This window comes from Pocillopora damicornis, chromosome 4 (genome assembly GCF_964200805.1).
Source record: "Pocillopora damicornis chromosome 4, jaPocDami1.2, whole genome shotgun sequence".
NCBI lineage: Eukaryota > Metazoa > Cnidaria > Anthozoa > Scleractinia > Pocilloporidae > Pocillopora > Pocillopora damicornis.
Window position 1 is genome coordinate 14,888,613 of NC_142673.1, and position 25,426 is coordinate 14,914,038.

General features: G+C 37.6%; 3 protein-coding genes and 1 long non-coding RNA gene across 7 annotated transcripts in view; 1 reads left to right on the top strand and 3 right to left on the bottom strand.

Moving 5' to 3' along the window:
• LOC113675680 (4-galactosyl-N-acetylglucosaminide 3-alpha-L-fucosyltransferase 9) overlaps window positions 1–6,571 on the bottom strand; it is a 6,587-nt gene extending 16 nt beyond the window's left edge. The window contains 4 exon segments of the mRNA XM_027192276.2: window positions 1–398; window positions 400–619; window positions 621–1,410; window positions 6,391–6,571. The exon segment at window positions 1–398 is cut by the window's left edge and continues 16 nt beyond it. Of these exon segments, the coding sequence (XP_027048077.2) occupies window positions 96–398; window positions 400–619; window positions 621–1,312 (1,215 nt within the window). The 5' untranslated portion in view covers window positions 1,313–1,410; window positions 6,391–6,571 and the 3' untranslated portion in view covers window positions 1–95.
• A 2,686-nt stretch (window positions 6,572–9,257) lies between these two features.
• LOC113675690 (adenosine receptor A2b) lies at window positions 9,258–15,539 on the bottom strand. 4 transcript variants are annotated; one of them, XM_089203336.1, is made up of 4 exons: window positions 14,657–15,539; window positions 14,428–14,488; window positions 11,074–11,501; window positions 9,258–10,737 (listed from the first exon to the last, which is right to left on the bottom strand). In XM_089203336.1, the coding sequence occupies exons 3-4, from the start codon at window positions 11,454–11,456 to the stop codon at window positions 10,074–10,076; spliced, it is 1,047 nt and encodes a 348-aa protein (XP_089059462.1). In that variant the 5' UTR covers window positions 11,457–11,501; window positions 14,428–14,488; window positions 14,657–15,539; the 3' UTR covers window positions 9,258–10,073. The 4 variants fall into 4 exon arrangements, with proteins under 4 accessions (XP_089059462.1, XP_089059460.1, XP_089059461.1 ...); XM_089203334.1 differs by having other exon boundaries at window positions 14,428–15,539; XM_089203335.1 differs by having other exon boundaries at window positions 12,731–15,539.
• A 1,726-nt stretch (window positions 15,540–17,265) lies between these two features.
• LOC149046935 (uncharacterized) lies at window positions 17,266–18,964 on the bottom strand. The gene is made up of 2 exons (XR_016185581.1): window positions 18,296–18,964; window positions 17,266–17,673 (listed from the first exon to the last, which is right to left on the bottom strand). It is a non-coding gene; the product is annotated as an uncharacterized LOC149046935 (long non-coding RNA).
• A 2,801-nt stretch (window positions 18,965–21,765) lies between these two features.
• The window catches only part of LOC113675679 (venom factor), a 48,407-nt gene continuing 44,746 nt past the window's right edge, over window positions 21,766–25,426 (top strand). The window contains exons 1-6 of the mRNA XM_089204193.1: window positions 21,766–21,787; window positions 22,312–22,489; window positions 23,362–23,414; window positions 24,151–24,168; window positions 24,286–24,337; window positions 24,881–24,960. Coding sequence (XP_089060319.1) covers window positions 22,351–22,489; window positions 23,362–23,414; window positions 24,151–24,168; window positions 24,286–24,337; window positions 24,881–24,960 — 342 coding nt within the window. The 5' untranslated portion in view covers window positions 21,766–21,787; window positions 22,312–22,350. The remainder of the gene's footprint in view (window positions 21,788–22,311; window positions 22,490–23,361; window positions 23,415–24,150; window positions 24,169–24,285; window positions 24,338–24,880; window positions 24,961–25,426) is intronic.

Consider the following 25,426-nt stretch of genomic DNA (forward strand, 5'->3'; position numbering starts at 1 on the left):
CTATTTATTACTCACGCCATTGAACCACTTTGTCTACCTGAATGAAGTAACTGGAAGTAACATTAGAAAATCAATAGATATTCGACATATATTGATCACTCATCCTCTCTATGTATAAGTTGTAATAGTTTTCTCTCTTTCTCTTTGCAATCCACATCAACGTTCCAAAAAGTCTTGAATATATCTTTATAAAATTTGGGTTTAACACATTCATCGTGAAGAGCATCACATATGTCACATGCTGTATGTGTTAATCTCCACGTCCGTTCATAGACGAATTCTTTTTTCCATGTGAAGTAGTCATTATAAGCAGTGTCATTTTTGTCGAGGTACAACAGGTATTCTGCCAAAGCTTTAACAGATGGAAAGTCTTGCACACTTATAAACGAGCCTGGAGGGGACTATATCTGGAGTATAGAAATCTCTTGTCAGTGTTATAGGCACTGAATTCCAACCAAATGTACGCCAAAACTTCTCAGTAATGTAATCAGTACACACGCTGTTTTCAAATGCCAGATAAAATTTATATGTGCTGAAAATATCATCGCAATTGCTCGATAGCCGGCACTGATTGTCTTGGCCAAACTTTCCCGCACAGTGGCCATTAACATCAACTTTTAAGAAGTTTTTTTACGTACTTATCTCGAGTTTTCCCACAACTGGAAACAGCCCATAACACAGATTTGTTTTTCACAGCTGCATAGTCAGGAATTTTCGCTGGTCTCTCAGCTGACGGCAAAGGAGCGTAATGTCCATAAGGAAAGTGAAAATCGGACTCCCTTTTGAAAGTTATTGTCCAATTAAAGAACCCCTCCGGCCATGGAAAAAGGTTCTTTAAACCTTGGTCATTGACGATGGATTCTAGGTTAAAAAACGCCATTCTTTGCTGTGGAGACCGGTACTTGTGAATCTGTTGAATTTCTTTCAATGTAACATAACGTCGTATATCACGAGCATGAAAAATAACTAAATCACTTTTTCCTACATCGTTTTTATCATAGGTTATGTGGCATTTTTTTGTCGGACATTCCCAAAGATACTCTTCCGCGGAGTTGGCTCCGGGCCATGGCTTCCTACCAAACATAGGAGTGTAGAACAAAATGGTTTTGTTGTCATTACTGAAGCAAGTTCGATTGGAAGCGATTTCTGTCTTGTTGCTCCAAAACGAAGGCTCGAGGAGCGGATAGCTTGTTTTATTCCATAGTATCACGATCGAGAAAAATGATGAAATGAAAAGTATGCTCACCAGTAGAGTCGAACGCTTCATGAAGCAAAGTGGTAATATTCTTTCACTGATTCTTGTTATGCACATTCCCAAAAGATTTAATGGCAAAAACACAGACTTGCACGGGTAGATCTTGCTGTTCACTTTGCAGGCTTTTGGCTGGCACGTCTAGGTCTTTCAGGAGACTGAGAGACAAATTAGAGAGAGTTTTCATGAGTGCATCAACGTTTATGACTGGAAAGTTTTTATTAGAAACATTTAGGCGCTAGGAATTTGTTAAAAGACAAAACTTGCATCTGCAAGAATTTTATTTATTTGCCATTCTAGCTTAAACAGGTTTTGGGAATATGAATGGAAATAATATGTAAGTTAGTGTGAACCTTGTCATATTATATTGCGATGAATAAAAACACGGAAGTCCAGAATGAACAAAACTGTATGTTTTCATGCATTTTTTAGGGAAGAACATCGCAAATTGACAAGTTATGGTTTCAACAAATTGCGCATCGTCAAACAATGGTAATAGGACCGAGTGGAGTCCAATTCGGTCTGTAATCATACGAGTAATTAACAAAATCGGACGACCACGAAGCGGGACTGGTCCGATTTGTTAATCATGAGTATGATTACAGAGAGAATTGGACGACAGGACGTTGGATGGAGTTGTGTTACGTAGGAAAGTATTTTCGTCTGCGTGCTGCTTTCTTTGTTTTAGGTAACCTTCCTCTTCCGTAGAAAAGATCTCCCGAGATACGTTTCTCAAACGTTGTGATTGACTGCCCGCCAGCCGGGTACGGTCCCAAGTAGACTAAATGCCCGGTAGTCAGAAATTTCCACCGAAAGGTTCTTTCAAACGTCATAGGAATATCAGATGTTTGTTTAGAAATGTCAAGCGATTCCAAATATAAACCTAGTTTTTTAGTGGACAAGTTCTCCGAGCTTGTACAGCAGTGCGTACGTTGGATAAAGTTGAAACAATCATCCTTGGTAATTTTAATGTCGATTATTCAGCAAAAAAAAAAAAACCCTTAACCTTACACAGATAATTTCAAGCCCACAAGAGTCAAGGAGACATCCAAAAGTATAATAGACTTGATTCTAGTCGATAACAAGCGCAGAATAGTCCAGTGTGATGTTTTAAACTCGAGCATAAGTGATCACAATGCTATCTTTTGTGTGTTGAAAGGAGGCGCTAAGAAATTACCGCCAAAGGTCTTTGAATATCGGTCTTTCAAAAGCTTTGAGGAGAAAGGATTAATGACCTAAAACAAGTTTCATGGAGCGTAATTGAGGGAGTCGGTGCATTGACAATACTGTGTTTCTTTGGGAGAAGCTCTTTAAAGATTGTGCAGATCACCACGCACCTATTAAATCAAGGCGCGTTAAAGGAATGCCAACTCCTTGGGTTTCTAATAAACTTTTGGAAGTGAGACGCGATCGTGACTTTCATCGGAGAAAGGCATTATCCTCAAACTCTCAGTATCATTGGGGAATGTATCGCAAATTGAGAAATTTTGCAAACCGGGAAGAGAGATCTCTCAAATCACAGTACTATTGTAAGCTAATTGAAGATGCAAAGAATGACGGCTCTTCGATATGGAAGGCGATCAAGCAAACTTTACCTTCAAATCATATGGATACCAACGCCATCTTCTATAATGAAAAACTCCACACTAGTTCTATTGCTATTGCAGAGCATCTTAATCAACATTTCACGAACATTGGAAGATATCTTGCCAAGACGTTCCGCAGTACATCGTCTGCGCTATCGAAAGATGTTACTGGTGCTTATGACTTCAAACTGAATCCGATATCAGAAATGTTTGCCCACAAAGAATTAAGCAAGATGACAGCAAACAAAGCTATTGGTCTAGACAAGATCAGTGCACGACTTTTACGTGACGCAGCCAGGGTCATTGCCCCTCCGTTAACTTATATCATTAATCATTCCTCGAAGATTGGAAAATTTCCTTCTCATTGGAAGTGTGTGAAGGTAACTGTCCTCTTCCAACAAGGTGACGGCACAAATATGGATAACTATAGACCAATATCCGTACTTCCAACTGTAAGTAAAGTGATTGAAAGAGCAACGGATACACAACTCTAAGCCTTCCTGGAGTCTCATCAATTACCTGTAGAGAATCAATTTGGTTTCCGTCGAGGTAGATCAACACCCCTTGCCTTGACACAATTTACTGATGAAATGCGTGCAAATATGGACAATGGTCTCGTAAATGGAGTCACCTTTTTAGACTTAAAAAAGGCCTTTGACACGGTAGACCATACAATTTTAATTCATAAACTTAAAGCTCTGGGAGTGTCTGAGGTTTGCCTTGCCTGGTTTCAATCCTATTTGACATCTCGTTTTCAAAGAACAGTTATTGGTCAAGCAACGTTCTGTAACAGACGTATCTCTGTTGGAGTACCACAAGGATCTATTCTTGGTCCACTCCTTTTCTCTATTTATATCAATGACTTGCCTACATGCCTAAAGCACACATCTGTTACGCTATTTGCAGATGATACTGCCTTATACCGTTCTACCGAGTTGCAACAAATACTGAATGAGGACCTTGCTAGTGTAGCAGAATGGCTTAATGACCATTAACTTACACTGAATGTAGCCAAGTCTAAGTTTATGGTAATTGGGAAAGGCTGAAGTCCCTCGGGAAAATAAGCCTACAAATCTGTGACGAGTTCCTTGACAAGGCAGATTGTTACAAATACTTGGGAGTTATTATAAATGAAACCCTAACTTGGAGCGATCATGTCGATTACATTTCAACCAAAGTAAATCAAAGACTTGGCATTCTCAGAAGGATCAAACATTTATTGCCAATACACACCAGAGAACTTTACATAAAATCAACGATCTTGCCTCTCTTGGATTATAGTGATATTGTGTGGGGAGACAAACACAACAAAACTCTAATGGCTCAAGTCCAGTTCTTGCAAAACAAAGGTGCTAAATCAATACTTGATAAAGCTAAACATTCCTCCACAACAGAGGCAATTAATGTACTTGATTGGTTAGTCTTATCAGAAAGGCAACGGCAACACCGTCTTTCTTTTGTATTCAAATGCATGCATGGGCTGATTGACTGGGAATTTAATTTAATGCTTTTAAGGGTATACCCACCCTTATAACACTAGGCACAAAGACAATTTTAAAATGCCCAAATCTCGGTGCCAGAGGGGGCAACAAAGACTAACTTATCAAGCGATACATAAATGGAATGCTCTTCCAATATCTAAAAGGAACACAAATAGCCTTGATTTATTTAAGAAGCTCATATAAACTATTTTATTTATTTTAATATTTCATTAACTCTTTCTTAGGACTTTATTGTTACTGTATGCTCTTTTAACTTTTAACAAATTTTAAGCTTCTGCATATTTATAATTTCTACCCAAGACCAGCCTGAAAACCACCAAAGGGTGAGGTTGCCCCCGGCTAAAGATATTTATTTATTCATTTATTAGTGCATTCAAGAAGATTTTAAGTGGGTGGTTACCTCAAAGAACCCGCCGGAGAACAATATGGAAAACAATTTCCCTCTCGTTAGCCCATGAGTTCCATTCAGAATAAGATTGCTTCAAACGGAGTTTTCAGTGTCAATTCAACTTCGGTAAATAATCATTAAATGTACGACTCCTCTTATCGTTTTATTTCTGACAAAAATTTTTCATTTGCTGACATGCGAACCTGCTCCCGAAGTTTCACACAAAAGGACATATGGTTTCTGGTTAAAGAAATTTGAGTCGGTATGTTCTTGAAGACTTGACATCTTTTTTTTTATGTAAATCTGGTATATGATTAGGCAATATCGCTCATTTTATCAACACTTGTTTATAAAGGTAAAACCCTAACAGATCTTGAGATGTTCTAAGTTTCACGTCATGAGTTTACTTGAGAGCTTCCAAAAAGTCACAGAAAGGTCCAGAATGATGGTAACCATAATAGGACTCAAAATGCCTGTGCGAGTTCAGACAAATCAGTTTTCTTTTCTTTCTCTTTAAGTGAAGTAATGCGATATTTTTGTTCTTTTGAAAGTTATGCCCTTTTTCTGTTACAAAATGAAACATTAGGTACACAAAATGTCCAATCTCAACCCACCCAGACAAAAAAATAACAGGTAATTAAGTGTTAACAACTGAGTTAAAAACTTAAATTGGCCACCGTTAAGAGTTAAAAGGCTGACGTTTCGAGCGCTAGCCCTTCGTTAGCCCTTCGCTCTACCCAATCGTTTCAAGCGTAAAATGATACTCCTGTATCTCTAGGACATAATACAGTCGAAATCTCTCCATGCTGACTTAGAGTCAAAGGTCCGATCAGAACAGAATATTACTTAACTGTCACAATTTAACTTAGGCGTTATCGTGGCAGAACAGATAATCGCTAGGCTTTGTGTCACAAACCACGGATAGAAGACATAGAACATGCCGGGTACATCAACTGTTACATGATAGTCACGTCACGCAGTATAAACAAGCTGTCCTCAAATGTCATGATACGTTTGAGCTAAGCTAAGAGGTTCTTGTCGCTGAATCATTCTGCAATCGAGAAAATTGCCATTCATGCTCTGAGTGCGAAGTTATTTCCAGAGATAATCGTGCGAAAGAGTCCCAAATTTTCGTAGCACTCGCTAACGCACAAGCTTCACAGATCCTCGCGCCTGTTTTCATTTTAATTGTCAACTTTAATCAATTTCATGTTTGAAGCCTTTCGCTTTACATTGACAAGCCTACGGATCATTTTACGCTATTCTGGAGAGTATTTTTTTCTTAAGCAAAGCTCGTCATGCCGTCAACACTTTTTAACCTTTGAAGGAACGACAACTGACAGTAAATCTCCATTAAATTCTGTAACCTCAAAGGGTTACCTAAGTGGTTGAACAGACAATTCGATCACAATTCGAAGGCACAGGGAATGTCAAGTGATCTTTAATAATTTTAGAAGATAGCGCTAAGATGTATTTGTGCTTGATCGAAGTAGCGATTGAGGTTGTGCGGTTCGAACTAAAAGAAAATACAACAGAAACCAAACTAAGAAAAATGCGATGCGAAATCTAAAATTAACCTAACTAGAAAACTGAATACAAGAACCACACCAGTAATACAGACAAAAGGTAAACATCGTAAATGTAAAAGAGATAAAGACTTACTTTGGTCTAGCTCCTAACGATAGCAAATAACTTGTAGCGATCATCTAGCACCGATGATTTAGTAGCGATGATTGAAATAGAATCTTTACACGTGTACTTAAAGGGAAATTGATCGGAGACTACAGAGGTATTGTGTAATAATCATTAACTAACGAAAGACTTATTGATGAAAATCAGGCAGTGTGCGCACTCTGATTGCGTTGCATCATGGTCGTAAAACGAAAAGCGAGTCATTTGAATCCTCTCGCGGTCGAGTGAACATCTCTGGTGGCAGCAAGATAGCGTGAATAAATGTGAAATGTAATGGGGATTCACTGCCTGTTGCCGTTCCTTCGAAAGTTAAAAACTGTTTGCGGCCCTGCGCAACTCCTGTCATTCCTCCGTGACAAATTCGTTGTTTGGAGGCAGCTGAAGAGATTCAGAAAGAATCGAAACTGTAGCCTTGGCCAAGAATCTATTCATTTGGCAGCAGTTATACTCACAGCCGATTGCTTTGTGAATAATATCAAAACGGGGAATCGAACTTGACATGAAAACGCATTACAAAGAGACAGCGACCTTCTAGTACACGAACTATTTTCATGTCATAGACTTAGGGCGTAAATACGAGATTCGAGAAAGAAGCCTTACGTCTCCTGGGACCAAATTCGTTACGCTCAACGTTTAATAAAACACGTACAGAGTTTCAAATATGCTTAAAGAATAGAGAATACCTGGAATAAGGTTTTGAGAAACGTATCTCTGAAGTTATTTTCGGCAGAAGAGACAGTATACTAGAAAACAAAAAAAAAATAGCGCGCACACATGAAAATATTACCTTTTGTAACACAATGTTATCTGGCTTTGCCAAACCTCAAGAACATACAGATGGGGAAATGACACCTTAAAAATAACCCCTATTACCACATCGCAAACGAAAGTCATTGAATGATATCCTCATAAAAGCTAAGCTTTCAGGTCAGAAGATTTAAAAGCGCAAGCAAATGGCAGGAGTAGCCAAGCCCATCAACACCTTTTAACGATCGACTGCCTTTCGCTTTCCGGTTTACCCGGCGTGTTGCATGGTAGATTTACCATTCAACATTCATTAGTTAATTTCCTTTTACTTAACGAAAGTAGATTTACAATACAATTGGATATACAATAGTAGCGCTGTGTAACGCAACAATAGGCCTTTCCTCGGCCATAGTCGGTCTCAAACACTTGCACTTAAAATGGGAGACACATGTACAGTTGGAGAGCGTTTGGTCAGAGCTGTTGAAGAAGGATCAAAGCGGCCATCTAAACCTTTGAAAGGCTATAAACTACGACGTACACCAAGTTTGACCTTCTCGAAAACCGGTCTCAAATTACATACTAAAAAACAGTGATTGCGTTTGTCCTTAAGAACCATAGAATACGCGACAAATACGTACAAAAAATACTTTTACACATTCAGAAAGTAATTTCTTCAATTCTGCGTTACTGTCTTGAACACTACATTTGTCACGCAACAAAGCAGTTCCTACCCACCGTAGTGATTAGACTGACTTAGCATAAGGACAAAAGACAGGACAAAGTGGTTGCTTGACCGATATCGAAGACCAGAGTACTGGAACCTTCGTCACGTCATTTACTGGAGGTTAGCTTGTAATGATGGCGGCAGCTTAAAGCCTGCAAAGTGCCCGAGACGTTTTGCTTGCTAATTTCGACGATGTAATAAATGACGTGGAATTAATGGCTCTTTACGAAGAAAACCATACAAGAGGAATATCCTTATCTTGGAAGTATGACAAATTTGACCTGAATGATTGGGTTGAAGCAGCATGCGTGTACATTCGTTAAAGTTCTAGAACGTTGTTTTTCCTAATGGTCTTTTAGCTAACTTTAATGAACCATATAATGGGCGAAGGAATGATGCCACTATGTTCTATGAATCAGGGTTACTAAGGAATCTGCAAGTAGTTGGCTGGGAAAGTGATGGCAGGTGACCAGTTTACCCTTTAGGCACCATTTGCAAGCTCCATTTAGCGGTGTTTATATCACCCCAGAGATGGAAAGATTCAATATGCGTATAACTGAAGTCATGGGTGATGTAGAATAAATGTTTGGTTGCATTTCAAATTACGCCAAGTTTATTGGTTCCCAAAGCAGCTACAGATTGGTCTTAGTCCTATTGGCAAGATTTACCTAGTGTAAGGAATTCTTCAAAATGCTCACACATGCTTATACAGGAACATTCTTACACATTATTTTAGATTCCCAGGATCTTCTAAACTATTTTTGGTAACATACATACATACAGGTGTTTTAGATTCTCATTGTGATGATTAATTTTGTCAAAAGATTTTCTTTAATATGCATAGCTGTATTTGGGTGCAAAGAGACACTGAGACATTGTTTATATGAGCATTTTCAAGTGGCAGAACAATGTAAATATTCTTCTTCAAACTGAATTGTGTTTCAACTATGTAAAGTAGTGCTGACCATTTTTGCAAAATAGTATCCAAGATATGTGGAATGAAAAGAATTAAATAAATGTTGCCATGGTTTGCATTCAGTGCAGTACTATGAGGATTATGAAAAATACATCCTTTAAGGTCACGCAAAAGCCAAGAACGCAGCTAATTTTTGACAGCACTTTTACCAGAGGACTTTTATTTTACCTATAAAGGTAGTCAAAGTTCACTATTAGGGGGAAAGATGGTCTAAAAATGGTACCAAATGTCCGTTTTGACACCAAGGTACAATAGCACACAACCTACACATCCAAACTTTTCTTTTCACAACATTAACAAGATACAATTCCTTTTTAGTGCTAGCTGTATAATGTTTTGGCCTAATTAGTTAAGGGCTTATATTGGATTGTCCAAGCTCAACTGGGCAGGTTCACTTTGACTCATGCTTTAATAGCAGTAATAATACACATGACAAAAAATTTCATTATTGTGATTGGCTAAACAAAATGCAGTTTTTAGATAACATAATGCAAAAGAGAGCCAATTAAGTGCAGAAAATAGTTAATTTAGATAAAAAAAATCAATGTTATGCAGCTGGGCTTCAAAACTAAAAAAAAAAAAAATGAATTGTTGGCGAGTCCCATTGAATGTCGTTGCTTTGACCGAACACCAAATAACATTTGCAGAGTTTGAATGAATTTACGGTTAATCACACAATTCTTCCTATGTAATTTGGAATAAATAAGCACTTACTAGATTCAAGGTAGTTATGGTGAAACTGTAAACCACTTAAATTACATGTAAACTACTTAAATTTCATTCAGTGACAAATTATGTCCTTCTTTGTGCAAGCGAAGTTACGAATTGAAATACAGATGTACATTGCATACATTTATATCTTAGATTATAAATACCTTATGGTATAATTTCCAGAACCAGGTAAAAACAACGTCGTTTGGGACTCTATTGAGAAACAAAACAACCTCTAACCTAATGGGGTTAATTTCCACTTAACTAGTTTTTCCACCTAGTGTTATCTGAATGAAATTGATCGTAACAGAAAAAGTTGTGCATGACATTATGAGATATTCGGTTTCTAACTGACTCGTCCTTAGTCTTTTTGTTGTAGAAGACAGGGAGCTAATTGAAATCATTATAACAAAGCGCTGTGAAGTACACTAAGATATTTGGTTTCTTAACAACTTCTACTCAGTCTTTTTTGTTGTGGAAGACTGTGAGCTAATTTCAAACTATAAGCTCTCCATTGTGAACGTTCCGATGGGGCTTTGGACGGCAGTTTGCCCAGCAAGGCCGAAGCATCCTCTTGAATGCCACCTTGAAAGGCTCACTTTTCAAAGCGTAAATCAAAGGGTTGAAGCTTATTGCTAGTAAGTACAGAGTTTTAAGGCTCGGAAAGAGCCTGTACTTCACAATCGCTTCACTTGCGTTCAGTAAGTTACCGCTGGGCGGCTCAAATGTTGTGATGAGAGTCACAGCGAGCACAGGTGCGAAACAAGCCAACGCTGAAAACACGATGACAGCTACCGTCTTGGCGGCGCGCATTTCAGTGACACGCCTCTGCGAGAAAGCGTCCTCCAGTGTTCTTATCTGTCTGTATTGTTTAAAGGAGATTATGAAAATCCACGCATGTGAAATCAGCATGATACCGCTGGGCAGTAAGACACTAACTGTCATGAGAATTAGGAAGAGGAGGATTATGGGTTGTAAGTCACTTTCGTCTGGGATAAGGTTACTTCGGAGACAACCATATATCAGCTCCAGAAGAGCGCGGCCGTCTTTTCCTATAATTTCCATAATAATGTCTGGCAAAAAGCCTTCCACGATGCTAACGAGCCACAGGACAGTTATTGTTATGAACGTGCGTTTTGTGGTCACCAACACTGGGTATCTGTTGAGAGACGGAGCACAAAAGATGATAGAAGTGAAACATACTTTGTTTTAAAAGGGATTTTCCGTTAAGGTTAATCTATAGAATACAATAAATGGTTTGAACTTTGGGGGTAACATTTAAAATTGTGTAGTCTGGTCGTTTTAGTGAAAGTAGTCGTGAGAAGGACTGCTGCTGTCAGCTGCGACTTCCGCTGAGGTTTTCGAAACGTCAATCACTATTTACCACAGAAGTCCTTTTCAGTACTACTCTTAAATGGAAAATAAAACTACACAATTCAGTGTATTAATAAACTCAAGTTCAAACGAGGTTCAAGACACCGGTTTCACTACGTACCTCATTGGTAGTTTTATGGCCAACAGTCGATCCAAAGATATGAACAGCAAATGAAGCATAACAACACAGAATAAAACCCAATCCATTTTTGAAGACCACGTGCACAAGGTTTTAGCCCTTGGATCGCATTCTTTGATGGTGAGAGAGAACGAGTAACCCCCCAACACTGGAACAAACAAAAGGCTTGCCACAGAGAGGCTGACAAGAAGATAGTTGGCGGGTGTTCTTAGAGTCTTGGTTTTATATACAGCCATACAGATGAGTATGTTCCCCACTGTGGCGGATAGTGCAGTAGTTATAGCGAGTATTAAGAATATTGCGGTCGACAAAGTCCCTTGCGGATCGCAGGTAATATTTTTTTCGGAACGTATGTTCGGCTCCATCGTTCCTTTTTTATCTCTGTTTCTTTTGTGATACGACAAGGTTTTCTGAGGAAAGAAAAGTCAGCAAGGGTGAATGCTCTCTTTTTTTACTGCTTTATGGCAATAATTATAGTTTTTCTCGATTCTCCTGTATGCGTAGGTAACACTGGAAATTAGTGCCCTGACGAAACAAACGTTTTTCCAAAGCAAGCTGAGGAAAATGATGAGAAGGACCTTGGGAAATACACCTGCTCGATATCTGCATTATTGACATTTTCCTTTAAAGTAACTACTTTTCGTTACGAGTTCCGTTAATATTTACTTATTTTCGTAGACTTTATAAATTATTGTTTACAGAATAAAAACAGTATTGATCTGAAAGATACCAAGAAAAACTAGGGCTGAGGACGCCAAGTTTTCTTACATTTTAAACAAAACTTTTGTTGAAGAAATAATGCCTTTATCCTTATGAATTACTGAAGTACCTGCTTTGATAACAATGATGCTAATTAAAATGTGGTGCACCTTTCGGTCATTAAGACAAAACCTTAGGAAGGTGTTGCGATCAAAACGATTGGGAAATTTAGTAAAGGAAGGTTTTATTTGTTATTCAGCTAGAATATCATCGAAATAACCTAGATAAGGCATTAAATACGAGTAAAATTTTTTTTTAAGTGGTTTCTTGGAGAGTTATAGAAATCCAGTTTGGTGGAGCATGCAGAATTAAATGTGAAGTGCACAAATTGTTATCGATGGGATGCGTGATTAAAATTACAACATGAGTTGTTCTTGGAAAGAAAAAATGTCATAAAAAGTCTTCGTTGAAATTTTTGATCCTTGTTCGCAGGCAAAAAGCCAAAATTTCATATGGGAGCCGATTTCTTACGTCTGCAATAAGTTAGCGTAACATTGATGATCGTCGTGTGCGCCTTGGCACCCTTTACTGGTATAAAATGATGTTTTGGTGACGATATCGAGTCTAAAATCGAAGTTAAAATATTGGCTTGTGAAACATTAACCAAGCTTTAAATAGGAGTAAAACGAAAAATTTGCTATGTATTTAAATTACAGGACAATTTCTTCGGGGTTTTTAGTTTAAGTCTCTTCCATGATACCTAATGCGTAAAGAACGGAAGATAAGATAAATTGGACGAACGTTCAAAAATTTGAAATATCAGTTCCCCAAAGCCCTCCGAAAAAATACGCTCGTTAAAGAAAAAATAACGAAAATGGCTCCAGGAAAGAGTTCTAGGATTTCCAAGTTTGCGAGTCAAAATTTGATCTCAATTACTTACTTCACAAACTTTTTCCGTTGCAAGGAATCTTTCCTTCTTTTCGTTGCTTGTCGAATTCGAAATATCTGACTGACGACGACACCGAATTTTTTAAAATTTCCTCTCTTAAAGCAAAGAAAAGAAATGAAAAAATCGTATCAAGACTTTTTTCTATCTACTCCGTGTGTGATATTTGCTGATTGGCTCTGCGTCACAAAAGTTTCTTAAGCTGGTAAACACCTTGATTCTGCGTCAAATTACCTGAGGCTTTCTCGGCATGCGATAAACTGCTCTTAAGCCTGTAATAAAGTTTAATGACTTCCTTAGAATGGAAAGCTAATAATATAAATAAGAAACGATGCCTTTCTCTAATTCCTCTTTCTTGGTTTGAAAAAAAAAAAAAAACAAGCCACCGTTACGGTGCATACGGATGCTTATAAGTTGGCTTTTATATCAACTAATGGACACGCACGTTGTCGAGGAACTATTCTGTTATTTTCAATCAGTTTGGCTTATTGGATGTGCGTTCTGAGGTAATGCATCTTTAAGTGATTTATCAAACACGTCACGGAAATAAGTTATTAGCTTTTCCATCTGAACAAAATTCTACAGGTAAAAATAAAAAAAAAACAACAACAACATCCACAGCTACAACTGTCTTCAATTTAAATATGTTCAAGAAATGGAATTTGTTTAAACAGTGCAGCAGCGGGTGATTACTGTTAATCTAAAGCAGTAATTGAAAAAAAAGAATTTTATTATGCGTAGAATTCTTATTGAAATTACCCATATTAGTCAGTATGTTGTTAACATAATAATTTTTCTTCGCCTAATGAAGAAGTCATGTGATTTTAACAAAATTATCCGTGGAATTATGACCCGACAACTTGTAATAATTTTTTTTTCTTTCAAAGAAGGCAGTCTGGAAAGCAGTGCCTTATGTGTTTTTCGGTTTACTAGTAAAGAAAAACATAACATCAAATCTGTCCTAGAAACACTGTACATGTAAACAAAAATAATTTTAAAAAATTCCAGCGGTGTAAATAAGTCACTTTTAAATTTGTTTGTATGACTTGAATTTTGTGAATGAAACATCGAAAATTTCGTAAATCAGTAGTCATGTGGGGAAAAAAATACGGTTATTGAGTTTTTGTTCGAGATTATTCATAGAGGTCGGTGGATTGCAGATAATTTCAAGTGATGATTTTCAGTTGTATCCGCTAGCAAGTTACCTTGGACTTCAATTAACGTAAAAGTTTATAGGGCAAGCTGTTCAAATATTACTAGCCATTACTTGGCTAAATTCTTAGTATGTTAGTGGGAAAGTGAGAGGCAAAGGAAGGTCTGTGGCAAGCTAAAAAATTACCACGTAAAATTTATTTTCGCGGTCATCTCCGAACTGCAAAACATTTCGCAGATTGAATATTCCGCATCGAAAAGTACGTTACTGATGTCTCAGTGAACCCGTGATATAAAGCAGTTATCAAAATAGAAAGTTGATAGTAGAGCTATTTTAACTCGACGGAACTTGATGTGCTCGTTATAAGAAAAACAAAACAAAACAAAAAACATATAACCCCGATGAGAAAAATAAAACCTCTCTGTGGCTTAACAGAATATTTTTTCATTGCCACAATATTTCGGCTAAGCTTGCGATATCATCTAGTTCACTTGCCGTGAGTATAATTATATTAAAGAGGGCTTTATCAGGTACTTACATTTCTCGGTTTTTATGACTGAAACAGAACTGTATTTCTGATGTAGATGACGCCTTGTAAGCTGCAAGCAATGTTCAATAGCTAGAGGAAATCCTGTTGTTTACAAGATTTTGACAGTTTGGTAAACTTGGAATATTTCTTCGAAAAAGCAGACCTTCTCTTTATGTTGACAAGGATAACCTGTGCATGCTGTACCTGAACATAAGACTGAATTGAAACAACTACGTACCTTATTTGCAGGGCAACTTCAGAGAATATTCATTCCGAATACAGGCTTTTTAAAAATAACACGTCGATGTAAATGAACAGTTGCAACCAATTAAAAGTGGAAACTAGCTTAGCAGTAATTGCTTAATTATCTGTCACTTTAGACCGAGAGCAGTTCATCCTTTCCGGCAAAGCCCGTCGCGTGAGTAAGAAACAAATCAATGAAAAGAAAATTGATGTTGGCGCCCTAACAATTTTTTTTTCTTTTTTTTTTTTTTAGTTGTGCGACGGACTTCGCCAAGTAGGAGGGACTGATGTTAGTCTATTGTCACTGTGTTTAAACAGCTGAAGAAATTATACGACCTGGCACAGTTTGAATAAAATCTGAAAAAGCTAATTCAACAAACATGATTGAGATGTCGAACTAACTGCCAACTGCCCTGAAATAAATTTTGTTCATCATTCAATTATGTTTGGTCTCGATTCCTACAATTTGCTGTACTTACTCAACAGAAAACCTTGGCACTCATATAACGTTTCTGTTTGTCGATGTGATGGGAGTTTCTGCGGAGCGGTGCGGATGTAAAACAAAACTTTAATTAATAATGTTTGTGAACTTCTGACGTTCCTCTTCAAAACGATGGGATAAGTAAGAGAAAACTTGATAGTGAATTAACGACCTGCCAACTCAAGTAACGAGCACAACCGTAAACTCGTGGTGTGGAGAGTTTTACACAGAAAAGCGTCCGTCTGAACAAAAACGAAGCAAATCTCCCCTTGTTTACAGTTGCATTTTGGTTTTGTTTTCACCTTTCCTCACTAATGGGTTTTTCAACGCACACTGTCTAATATGTTTTCAAATATTGTCCAAACGTAATTCGCAGCATGACATGCTTTTTTGACACTGTTTTTTAAAGCCCCCGCCCATTTTCACCTGTCAACCCTTAAAATAGATCGTTATCAAAACGCTGTGTTCAGTCCTAAAACTGATAAAGATTTCTCCTTTGAAACCTTTTTCCAAAGTCTCACTGGTGTTCTCGGGAATTTAGCAGTGAGTGTATGATGTGCAAAATTGCATTTTAAATCACTTGTTTTTGATTGAAAACAAGTCAGTGTGAGTGATGCCTAATTAGAACTGTGCATAGACCGCGTAATGCTAGGCGCTCAAAGGAGGGTGGTGCCATTTTGTGTTAAGAAATATATTTTTCTTCGAAATATAGGGTGTATTCTGATCCGGCCCTCTTTCGGGAAGCGCTGTACGGCGATAGGGTTTCCTTTGGCTTAATTTTCCAACCAAATGTCATAATACGTTTCTGAAGGTCAATAAATGTATTTAGTACTGAGTCATATTGGCACCCGAACCCTTTCCCCCCCCCCCCCTCCTTCCCCTCCCTCCGCCAGTCGCCTCACTAGATACCGGTTCCTCCTCAGCCATTTTAACCAGAGTCGGATCACAGGCTTCTCTTTTTCCCAGGATGTTTGAGGCATCCTTTCAGAATTTTCCTCAGAATTATGACATTACCGTGTTCATTATCCTGAGATGAAATTTTGCGGGGCAAAAGTTGCGAGAAAGGTTTGAGACTAAAATCAATGTCCGTGGTTACTATGTGAATTTCCTTTGTTATAATACACAATTCGTCTGATCGGTACAATGATCACGGAGGCGAATGATCCCTTCCCGCTCGTCGCAATTTTATTTTAAATATTCATTATAAGGCCCGTGCAATGTCTGATTTGAATTTCAAATACTACACTATCTACACTCATTTTATTACTATTCATTTGAGTGTTTGAGTTTCGTCCGGATCTTTTAACTTGAGGTTCAAAAATTTCGCTCTGTTGCTTTCAATCCGTTTAATAAACGATGCCAGGAATGTCTTCAGGCGACACTCCGAACTTCTCTTACGTTTGAAGTTAAAATGTTGCCGATGATGTTTTGCGTTTCGCTTCGGAAGTATTTGTTGCTCCTCAGACGCGAGTTACAGCCGGCAAGTTATGAGAGACAAGTGGTGAGGTGACGGAAGTTTTGTCTACTTTTAAACTCATTTTGAGAGCTCTATTGTATGTCGTGTTTTAAGAATCACCGTTGATATATCAGCTCGAGATAAGTGTTTCCAACAAAGCATAAAGTTATTGCTTAAGGGTTATGGCGACCTGTGATATTGCGAAAAGCCAACTTCGACTTTCATGGACGAATTTTGTATCAATGTATCAATGATAGAGATTTAAGAGGGCGATAGATTTCCTTTTACACTGAAAAACTCACAAAACATGATCATTCTTGATATGGAAGCTATTTTTAAGAGCAAGAGATTTTCTGAAAACCCCAATTACCTTATTCTAACTGGAAGAATTCTGTAACAGAATCCATTGTATTCTCGAAATTAGTCAACAGGAACCCTAATCGTTTCAGTTTTAAAATATTAGTTGAAATTACGTTTAAATGTGGCGCGGTTTGGGCGAGCGTGTAATGTCCTCGACCTAGACATAATAAAAATACACTTATCGCCCAAAAAAAGCCCATTGTGAAAATCAGTGTACGCGGATTTCAAAACTGCAATGATAATTATACGACGATAATAATCATGACTGCAATAATAATAATAATAATAACAATAATAATAATGATTAAAACAATACAAGATTTAATGAAATGAATTAAAAGAAAGAATAACCTCCACGTCATTATTCAAAAGCTTAGAACTTTTTGTAAAGATTCGAGAAGATTTCAAATAATTAATAATCAGCAATCATTCTTTTCTGTTTAAGAGGTTTCGAAGAGCTACTGGAATTTCAGCTAAAGTAGCCAGCAGATCAGAAAATAAATCTTCTTCAAGTGGAAGAATCATATATATATAAATAAATAATCAAAATTATTTATTAACTACAATCTCTGCGTTGTATCAACAGGAAAAGAATTGGGGAAAGCTATACAGGCCGCATGGCTGGCAGTGGTCCAGGATACCCTGCCGAAAACAACATAACCACCTTCATGCACATCCTCATCTTTCATGTCCCGAGAGCATGGATCAGCCATTCCTTAAAGGAAAAATAATTTTGATCATACCCTCATGTATTTGAAGGGATTTCTTCTCCAATAAACTCATGGGTAACCCCGTCCTTCTCAAAAAAAAAAATATATATATATATATATATATATATTAATTTCTATCGACTTCACAGTGGATTATGCCTGGAGAAGCGGTGGCCAATTTACTTTAACAATTCAGTTGTTAAAACCAATTATCTTGTTATGCTTGGAGAAGGTCTGCTCTTGGCCAAAGGATTCTTTCAACTGTAATTGTTTTTACTGGCGGCTCTCCTTTATCACGAGAAATTGTCTCTGCATGTCTCATCAGGCGTACATCATGTGCAGCAACAACGACGACATTGGACCATTGACAAGACCAAAAAACAAAGGTATTGATTTCCCAATCCGTTTAATGCTAATCCCTTATTGAGTCAGATCCTTTCCCCACTATTTTTTCTTTCTTTGAGTGAAAGTGCCAACTCTGCTACCTTTTCGGCCAATGATCATACGAAAAGTTGAAAGTATTTCAATCTGTGTCTCGATTAAGGTTGTCCGGCTTGGAGGGCTGAACTGGCGTGACTATTTTTCTCATGTAAAAAACTTGCAAGCACATGCCGGTAAAAGACTTACCTACTGCGTTGATTAGATTTAAAAGTAACGCGGCGTCGTTAAAGATGCATTTAAGTGAAAGTTCATATTTATGCCGTTATGCCGCATTCGTAATCGTCGATGTCTCTAATGTTTCGATTTTACACGGCTGTCCTAATAAACGCATCTATTATTCTGTGCGTGTAAACTCCTGAAATGCCACAACGAAGCAGACATGTTGTAGACGACAAGAAAGCGTTTCAATAGTACACCACAAACGTGCATGGGCATGGCAAATAACGCTTTCTAATGCGCCTACCAAATTTGCACAACCAATTTATGAACCATGAATGATGCATGTTGAGAAGTTTTTCACAATTCAAAATAAATTGTTTTGACATTGTCAAGATGATAATGACAATAATAATGGTAATAATCTTGGATGTTAACGATTATAATACAAAAAGAGAAAATTGTTAAGTTCCTACTGCATTATTGGCTTTGAAATGATATCTGAATCAGCGAAGACGCCGTTCCGCGAAAGATGAAACCTGGGGACAGCTGAGAGGGAAGTCTGAACAGAAAGGATGTCTAAATACGCGTAGCTCACGTAGTCTTTAAAACATCAAACGATTTTTTTATCGGTCTTACGTCAGGCTTTTCATAGCCATGTTCTCCTTCGCAGGACGCAGAGGAAGTTGACTGAACAGGCAGCTGTCAGCCGAGAGAAACGCAACAGCTGGTTTTTCGCTTTTTGAAATTTGTTGGGCAAAAGCTCATGCAGCGATCACAAATACCTTCTTGGGTATCATTTCTTAAATTTTGGCCAAATACAGAATAAACTTTAAAATGTAAACCATTGCCAAGATTCGCAAAGATTTTTGTGACTTTGCGATGCTGTTTAAGGGAGGTATTGTGTCAAAATTTTAAAGTCCGGTTTCAGATAACGAAATTGAAATAGTGAACGGAGCATTTGTTCTTCTCTTTCTTTGTTTTGCCGGGAAGGTCGACTTTGATCACGTACAGCTTTGATTCAGAGGTAACCCACATTAACTCACTACAAAATGATTGCGACGTGCGTTTCTGGTAGCCATTATTTTTACCTAAAACTAAATAAATACCGGTAAGTCTGGCTTAAAGAATGTAAACGGTGGGTCTAATGTCGAGGGCCCGATTTTTTTATGCTCGAAGGAGGACTCAACTAAAGCGGAACTGATTTATTAAAACCGTTATTCCTGACCATCAATCCAAGAACAGCCAAAGGGGAACCAAAGACGACGACGAGAAAGATTTCGTTTTTAACGCACTAGTGAGATTAAATTTCAGTCACCGAATTGAAGTTAGGGGTTAAATGAGTGTACTTAGATTTCATTTTTACGTGGTTTATTTTTACTTATAAATAAACAGGAAGATGATTTGAGTGAGGGTTTTCTTCCGTGACTGGCGAGTCAGCGAATCTGTCAACACCTTTGCTCATTGTTCCTTGAACACTTCAGCTATTTGCTGAGGGAAGCACTCTCATTCTGCAAAAAGTTTGATTTTAACATGACGAACGTTTTGACCGTGGCGTTGCGATTTTCAATATTTTTGCTTATCATAGGATGTACTGAAGCTAAGAGGTAATATACATTGTTTTAATTTTATCGATATTTATGCTAAGGTGCATACAAATCCGACGAGTGTCGTAACCTTTCTCGAATGCAAATGATGTTGTCAAAATGCAGCTCTTTCGTTGTTTGTGAATATTATCCTTCAAGAGGGAGGGCTCTGTAATTCACTTACATTTGACGCACTTTTCCCCCCCTTTGTACAGATTTTCAGTTTGTTGGCAGGAAAGTTTCAGGGGCGGGCTTGGCAAGGCATATATTATTTCGACTTTAGCGACTCGTGAGCTCAACAGACTTTCGGTGCCTCAGAGAGGCTGTGCTGTTGCGTTGGAGGGGGTTTTACAAAATTATTTCGTTTTATCAAGTGAATAAATAGCGTAAAGAGTTTCTAAAGCTGACGTTCGATCGTTAGCCCTTCGTCAGAGTTGTCCTCGATTCGGTCCTCTGAAACAGAGTGGAATTTGACCCCTACATAGTCCTATCAATAAATTTCGTGACTCGTATTGGAATCTTTTTAGCACGTGTACACTGGTCATTATGGCAGCGAGAAAATTTCCAATTGTAGCTCCTTGCCATGTTAATATGCGAAGAATATTCGAAGAAATTTAAGGTTTCAATTTCACGTTTTTACTTCCGGACAAGTATGCAAGTGCAAATTCACTTCAAAAGTGAAAGGTTCGATTTTTCCCTTTTTCCACCCGTGACACTTTCATTCAATTTTGTTCGATCGGCTTCCACTTGTTGGATCAGCTTCTCTTTTGTTTTGTTTTGTTTTTTTTTTTTGTTCTTTCTTTTGTTCTTTCAATGAAGTTTTCTTAAATTAATATTCGTGCTTTACCATATGGAAGGTATGGGATAAAATCCACCACAATACTAGCGTAATTAAGGAAGAGGAATTCAAAGTTTCCGCCCTCCTCTCCATATTAGGGACTGGAACCGATCCTTCTCTAGGAAATAGATGGTGGTAGCAGCGAAATTAACGTTTTGGATATTCTGCCGTGTGACAACGGAATTAGCCAGCTATAAGAGTGACTAAAGAAGACTAAAAGGTACCAGTTCACACTTCCAAAGGCATGGAGCTAGGAACTGGTAGCAATTTAATCATTTTCGACGAAATGTTACCTAGTATAAACATGCATGTCATCGAATTCTGAGACGCCGAAGGATGATTTTTTTAAGGATTTATTTTACTTCGGCTAGGCGAGGCCTGGAATTAAAACTGTAAGGCGACTTACCGGGAAGAATCTCTTCCTTACTCTAACCTGTCCGGCTTGCAAGCCGTATTGAGTGTTAATTGGAATATCTTAATCACGTTAAGTAGCTTAAAAATTCTTACCTCTGCTTACAGCCAACAAAACATTTTATTTCTCAAACTTGTCATCGTTATCATTGCAGGTTTGCCATAATCGCTCCCAATGTGTTTCACGTTGGGGTCGAGGAGAACGTTTCAGTTGCGGTTTACGATGCCATGCAGCCCGTAACAGTGAAGTTATATCTGCAGGACTATCCGTTCAAGCGGAAAACATTCTCCCCAAACCAAGTTACACTCCAACCAGGAAAAGGTAAGACGAAAGCGTTACAGACTTTTTTTTTTTTTATCCGAATCGCTGCTGGGATTTGAAAGTGCTATAAGAATTAGCCTTCAAAACCTGGTGAGATGGAAGCAAAGATTTCGCGAGAGTCTTAAAAGAGGAACCACATTTTCTAGAAAAATGAGATTCCAATTCGACTTTCATCTTATGGATGACCGAGTCTAATCATTTTGCAGCATCATCACTTCAAGATAGATATTTAGAAGATTTGGGGCTCAAAGCCACTTCAATTAATGGCTTTGCTATGGGAAAGATGAAGAATTAACCTGAAATATAAAAGGCCTGTTTGATTTTTGTTTTTTCTCTTAGGGAGCACCTCTCTCCTCACAGTCAAGGTAAGAGTTCAGTAGCATTACGGAAGACGCGCAAGAATCTTTTAACGATGCACAGTGTTTGGTGAAGTAATGGCGCGTAATCATGAAAGCTATAACGTAGGTCATCACGGGCCCTAAGCTATCATTTTAAAGAAATATGGACATTAAAAGCAATAAAAACAGCATCAGTTATGGAATAAACGGTTTGAAAATACAAGAAGTTTATTAGTACTTTGAATATTGTTTTAATTTGAACGGTGTTCTGTCATATGCATATTTAAAACAGGTGAAGGATTTTTTATTTTTTGGAATTTTTTTAAAATATCGTTCTGTTGGATATTACCCCAATTACCCGAAGTTCCTGTGAACTAAGTTTTACACAAATTTGATCGAAAAAATTATCCGCAACAAAGTGTGTGTTAGTGACCCTTCTAAGTATGGTCTCTGTCCAAAAGGGCTTCCCTTTATTGATCAGACTTGCGAAGAAGATCTTTATATTATTTACTCGTAACTTTACACGTAACTGGTCCTTCTTGTATCTCAAGGTGGAACCGGGGAACCTTCCAGATATCAAGTCGGTAGATATGCGGTATGTTTACTTCGTCGCCAAGTCAGATGACGGCCATTTTCAGTTCCACAAAGAGGTAAAGATCCTGCTCAGCTTCAAGAATGGAATAGTGTTCATACAGACGGACAAACCTATTTACACACCAAAACAGAAAGGTAAGATCTATGTCGCCATCGCGATGAACTAACGTTGAGCTAATTGCACAATCTTTGTTACCGAACCTTTATTGTTAAGCGATTTATGAGATTTTCGTTAATTTCGAAAGGGCCTTGTGCGGACACAGAGACACATAACCCCTTGCACCCTTATATCAGCTTTCATATTCTCTGCACTGTTCTCTTTACATTTCCTATGTTGCTGACAGAGAGAATTTGTTTGACATTCAGGAGCTTCTTAAATCAGTGATCGTTTCCTTCATTATCACGACCTTTACATTTGATTCAAGGGTGATACTGTAAGGACAAAGTAGAAGCCAGACATTCTTAGGGGTGAAAGGATTACGAAAATTCTGAAACTCCATCTACCTCCCCATTTACCACACAGGGGTATACCTTCGGTTTCTCTTTGAGAATCAAACATTTGAGAGAAAGAACTCTGACGATAAGTAATGTTGCGTAAATTATTGGCATAATTTTCTTTCTTTAAATAGAAATTTGACTTTAAAATATGAAAGTCTACGGAGAATCTTAATGTTACTAAGGTCTTTTGTTTTTTATCGTCCCCTTGTGAAAATAAATTTCTCTGCTGGATGCTAGCATCTGTAGTCAGAGAAAATCTTTGCACATCTAAAATGACCAAATTACAGCAGGGCAAATGCTCTGAATGATTTTTTATTCAGTTGATACATGTCAGGAAGCTCATTTTCTCGCTCAAATCAGCTGTTTTCTGAGCTCAGTCGTTCGTTGTCAGATACTACGCTTCTCGGCAATAGAGATAAGACGCGTACATTTTCATTAAACAGCTTTCATTATAGTCTAAATTCCCTTTATTGATTGATGTTGCAATTGGCTCTTTTTCCTTCCTGCAGTTAGTATCAGGGTGTTACCGCTCCAGTTTAACATGATGCCCTCCGGAAAAAATGTAAGAGCTTAGCAAAACGACGTCTTGAAAATAACATTTTATTTTGACTGCATTGGTTTTATTAGAAAAACAATCGCGGCCGAACCAGGTCAACCTGGTTAAATATTGCCGATTAATAAATGAATAATTAAATAATAGATAAAGGAAGTGCTTTTGAATGTAGCCTCAAATTCGAAAGAACGAATGTGATCCTGACGTGAATTATCACTGACTTAGCTAGCCTGACTGCGGTCTAAAAGAAAAGGTTCTACCAAGTGATTTTAAGTAATTTACCTTTCAACTCTCTTGTAGAATAATGGAAAATAGTGGCTTCCGACGAAAATCACTGAATTTGAAGGAAGCTAATGGGTTATTTATATTAACTGCTCACCAAGCACCCTTTAAACGGTAGTCTTACAAAGTTTCGTTTAGCCCAGTGTTGTCTCGCCGGAAAAAATTTAAAGTTAAATTTGAAAACATTACATATAACTGTCTGCTTGCGGACATCTGGTATTCCAAAAATATCAGCAGACTGTCATTTCTCAGCTATGAATTACTTTGATTGTTAATTATTTCCCTACATTAGTTCTGATATGGCCAATACACTCTTGCTATAGATATCAATTTGTAATTATGGCCACTAAATTGCAAACATCTTTTCCACCATAATACTGGTCGACCAATTACAATCCGAGCCTCAAATCTTTGATGTGAATTCATTTTTAACTAATTGTTGCCTTTTTTTCTTTCGCAACAGATAACTTTGATGGTCCTGGTAAGCTTACTTCAGTATTCTATACATACATACAATAATTCTCCATCAGTTGTTTCATTTAAGAGCTCGCAACAACGTAAATGTCATCCGTAATTATATCGCATATTTTATATGCAGAATCCACAGGGAGTCAAAGTAAGGCAGTGGAAGGACCTTGAAACTAGCACAGGTTTAAAAAGACTCTTCATTTGATAAAATTATCATGTTTTTATAGTTGGAATAAGTTCCTATGGAAACTTAGCAACACGTACCACATGTGTCAAAATCGTTTTATTCCTTCGACTCTTTACACCCTAACATCAGTATGCATATTCTCCATTCTGTTCTCTACACATTTCCTGAGATGCTGACAAGGAAAATCCGTTTAACAATCGATCTCTAGTTGGTGATCATTTTCTTTATTCTCGTGACCTTAACGTTTGATTCAGGTGTGAAATTATATGAAGAAACTATTTGCTATAGTCACTCATAGGGTTTAAAGTGTTAACAATCTGGGCATAGAGCCCTTAAACGTGTCCCGGTTCGAACCAGGATTTCAAGAGGTATAACTGAAGAGAAGCTGCTGGAAAGCTGTATATTTTAGCGGTGAACACTCGTATGAGAGACGAGAGGATAATTGACAAAATTGCCCCCGATTAAGTCATTTTTTTAAAATTTGAATTTAGCAAGAAACCTAACTCTAATGTCCATTGTACATTTTTGTTTTTTTAAGGTATTATATCAAAAGAACTTTTATTAAGCAATTTCATCATCTTGGGTAACTGGACAGTAACAGCTACATACGGTCATCAGGTAGGCTTTTCTTTGCCACAGTGTTGAGAGCTTTTGCCCGCACAATATTTTTTTCAGATCACACTGAATCACATGCTAACAAAGAGATGTAGATTTAAGGATAGAGGTTTCACACCCTGAGATTGAAAGGGACAATTTAGATGAAATGACTAGAGTGTATTAAACAGCTTGAGCATAATCGATCAATCGAAAGAAAAAAGGGGAAGTTTCAATGTGAGAAAGATAAGATAGATAAATCTTAGCGATTAAGCAAATGGAACCTAAAGCACATGTCTTGTATTAGTTTTAATACGTGTGTGACACCATAAACATTTCGTACGTCATTTTCGCATATTCGTGGAGAAATTTCGATGTTCAACTGGATTTTCAAGTTTTAGGGATGACTATTTCCAAGTTTTCAGTTAACGAACGCCAATTTCCACCGTTCTGTGTAAAGAAAATTGTAGACTCTTGGATGTGATAATTA

What these genes read in the sequence shown, in the direction of transcription:
- LOC113675690 (XM_089203336.1), bottom strand. Translation starts at nt 11,456, where the DNA reads ATGGAGCCGAACATACGTTCCGAAAAAAATATTACCTGCGATCCGCAA. An exon ending in GCCATAAAACTACCAATGAG is followed by an intron (nt 10,738 to 11,073) that starts GTACGTAGTGAA and finishes GTCTCTCAACAG; the next exon opens with ATACCCAGTGTTGGTGACCA.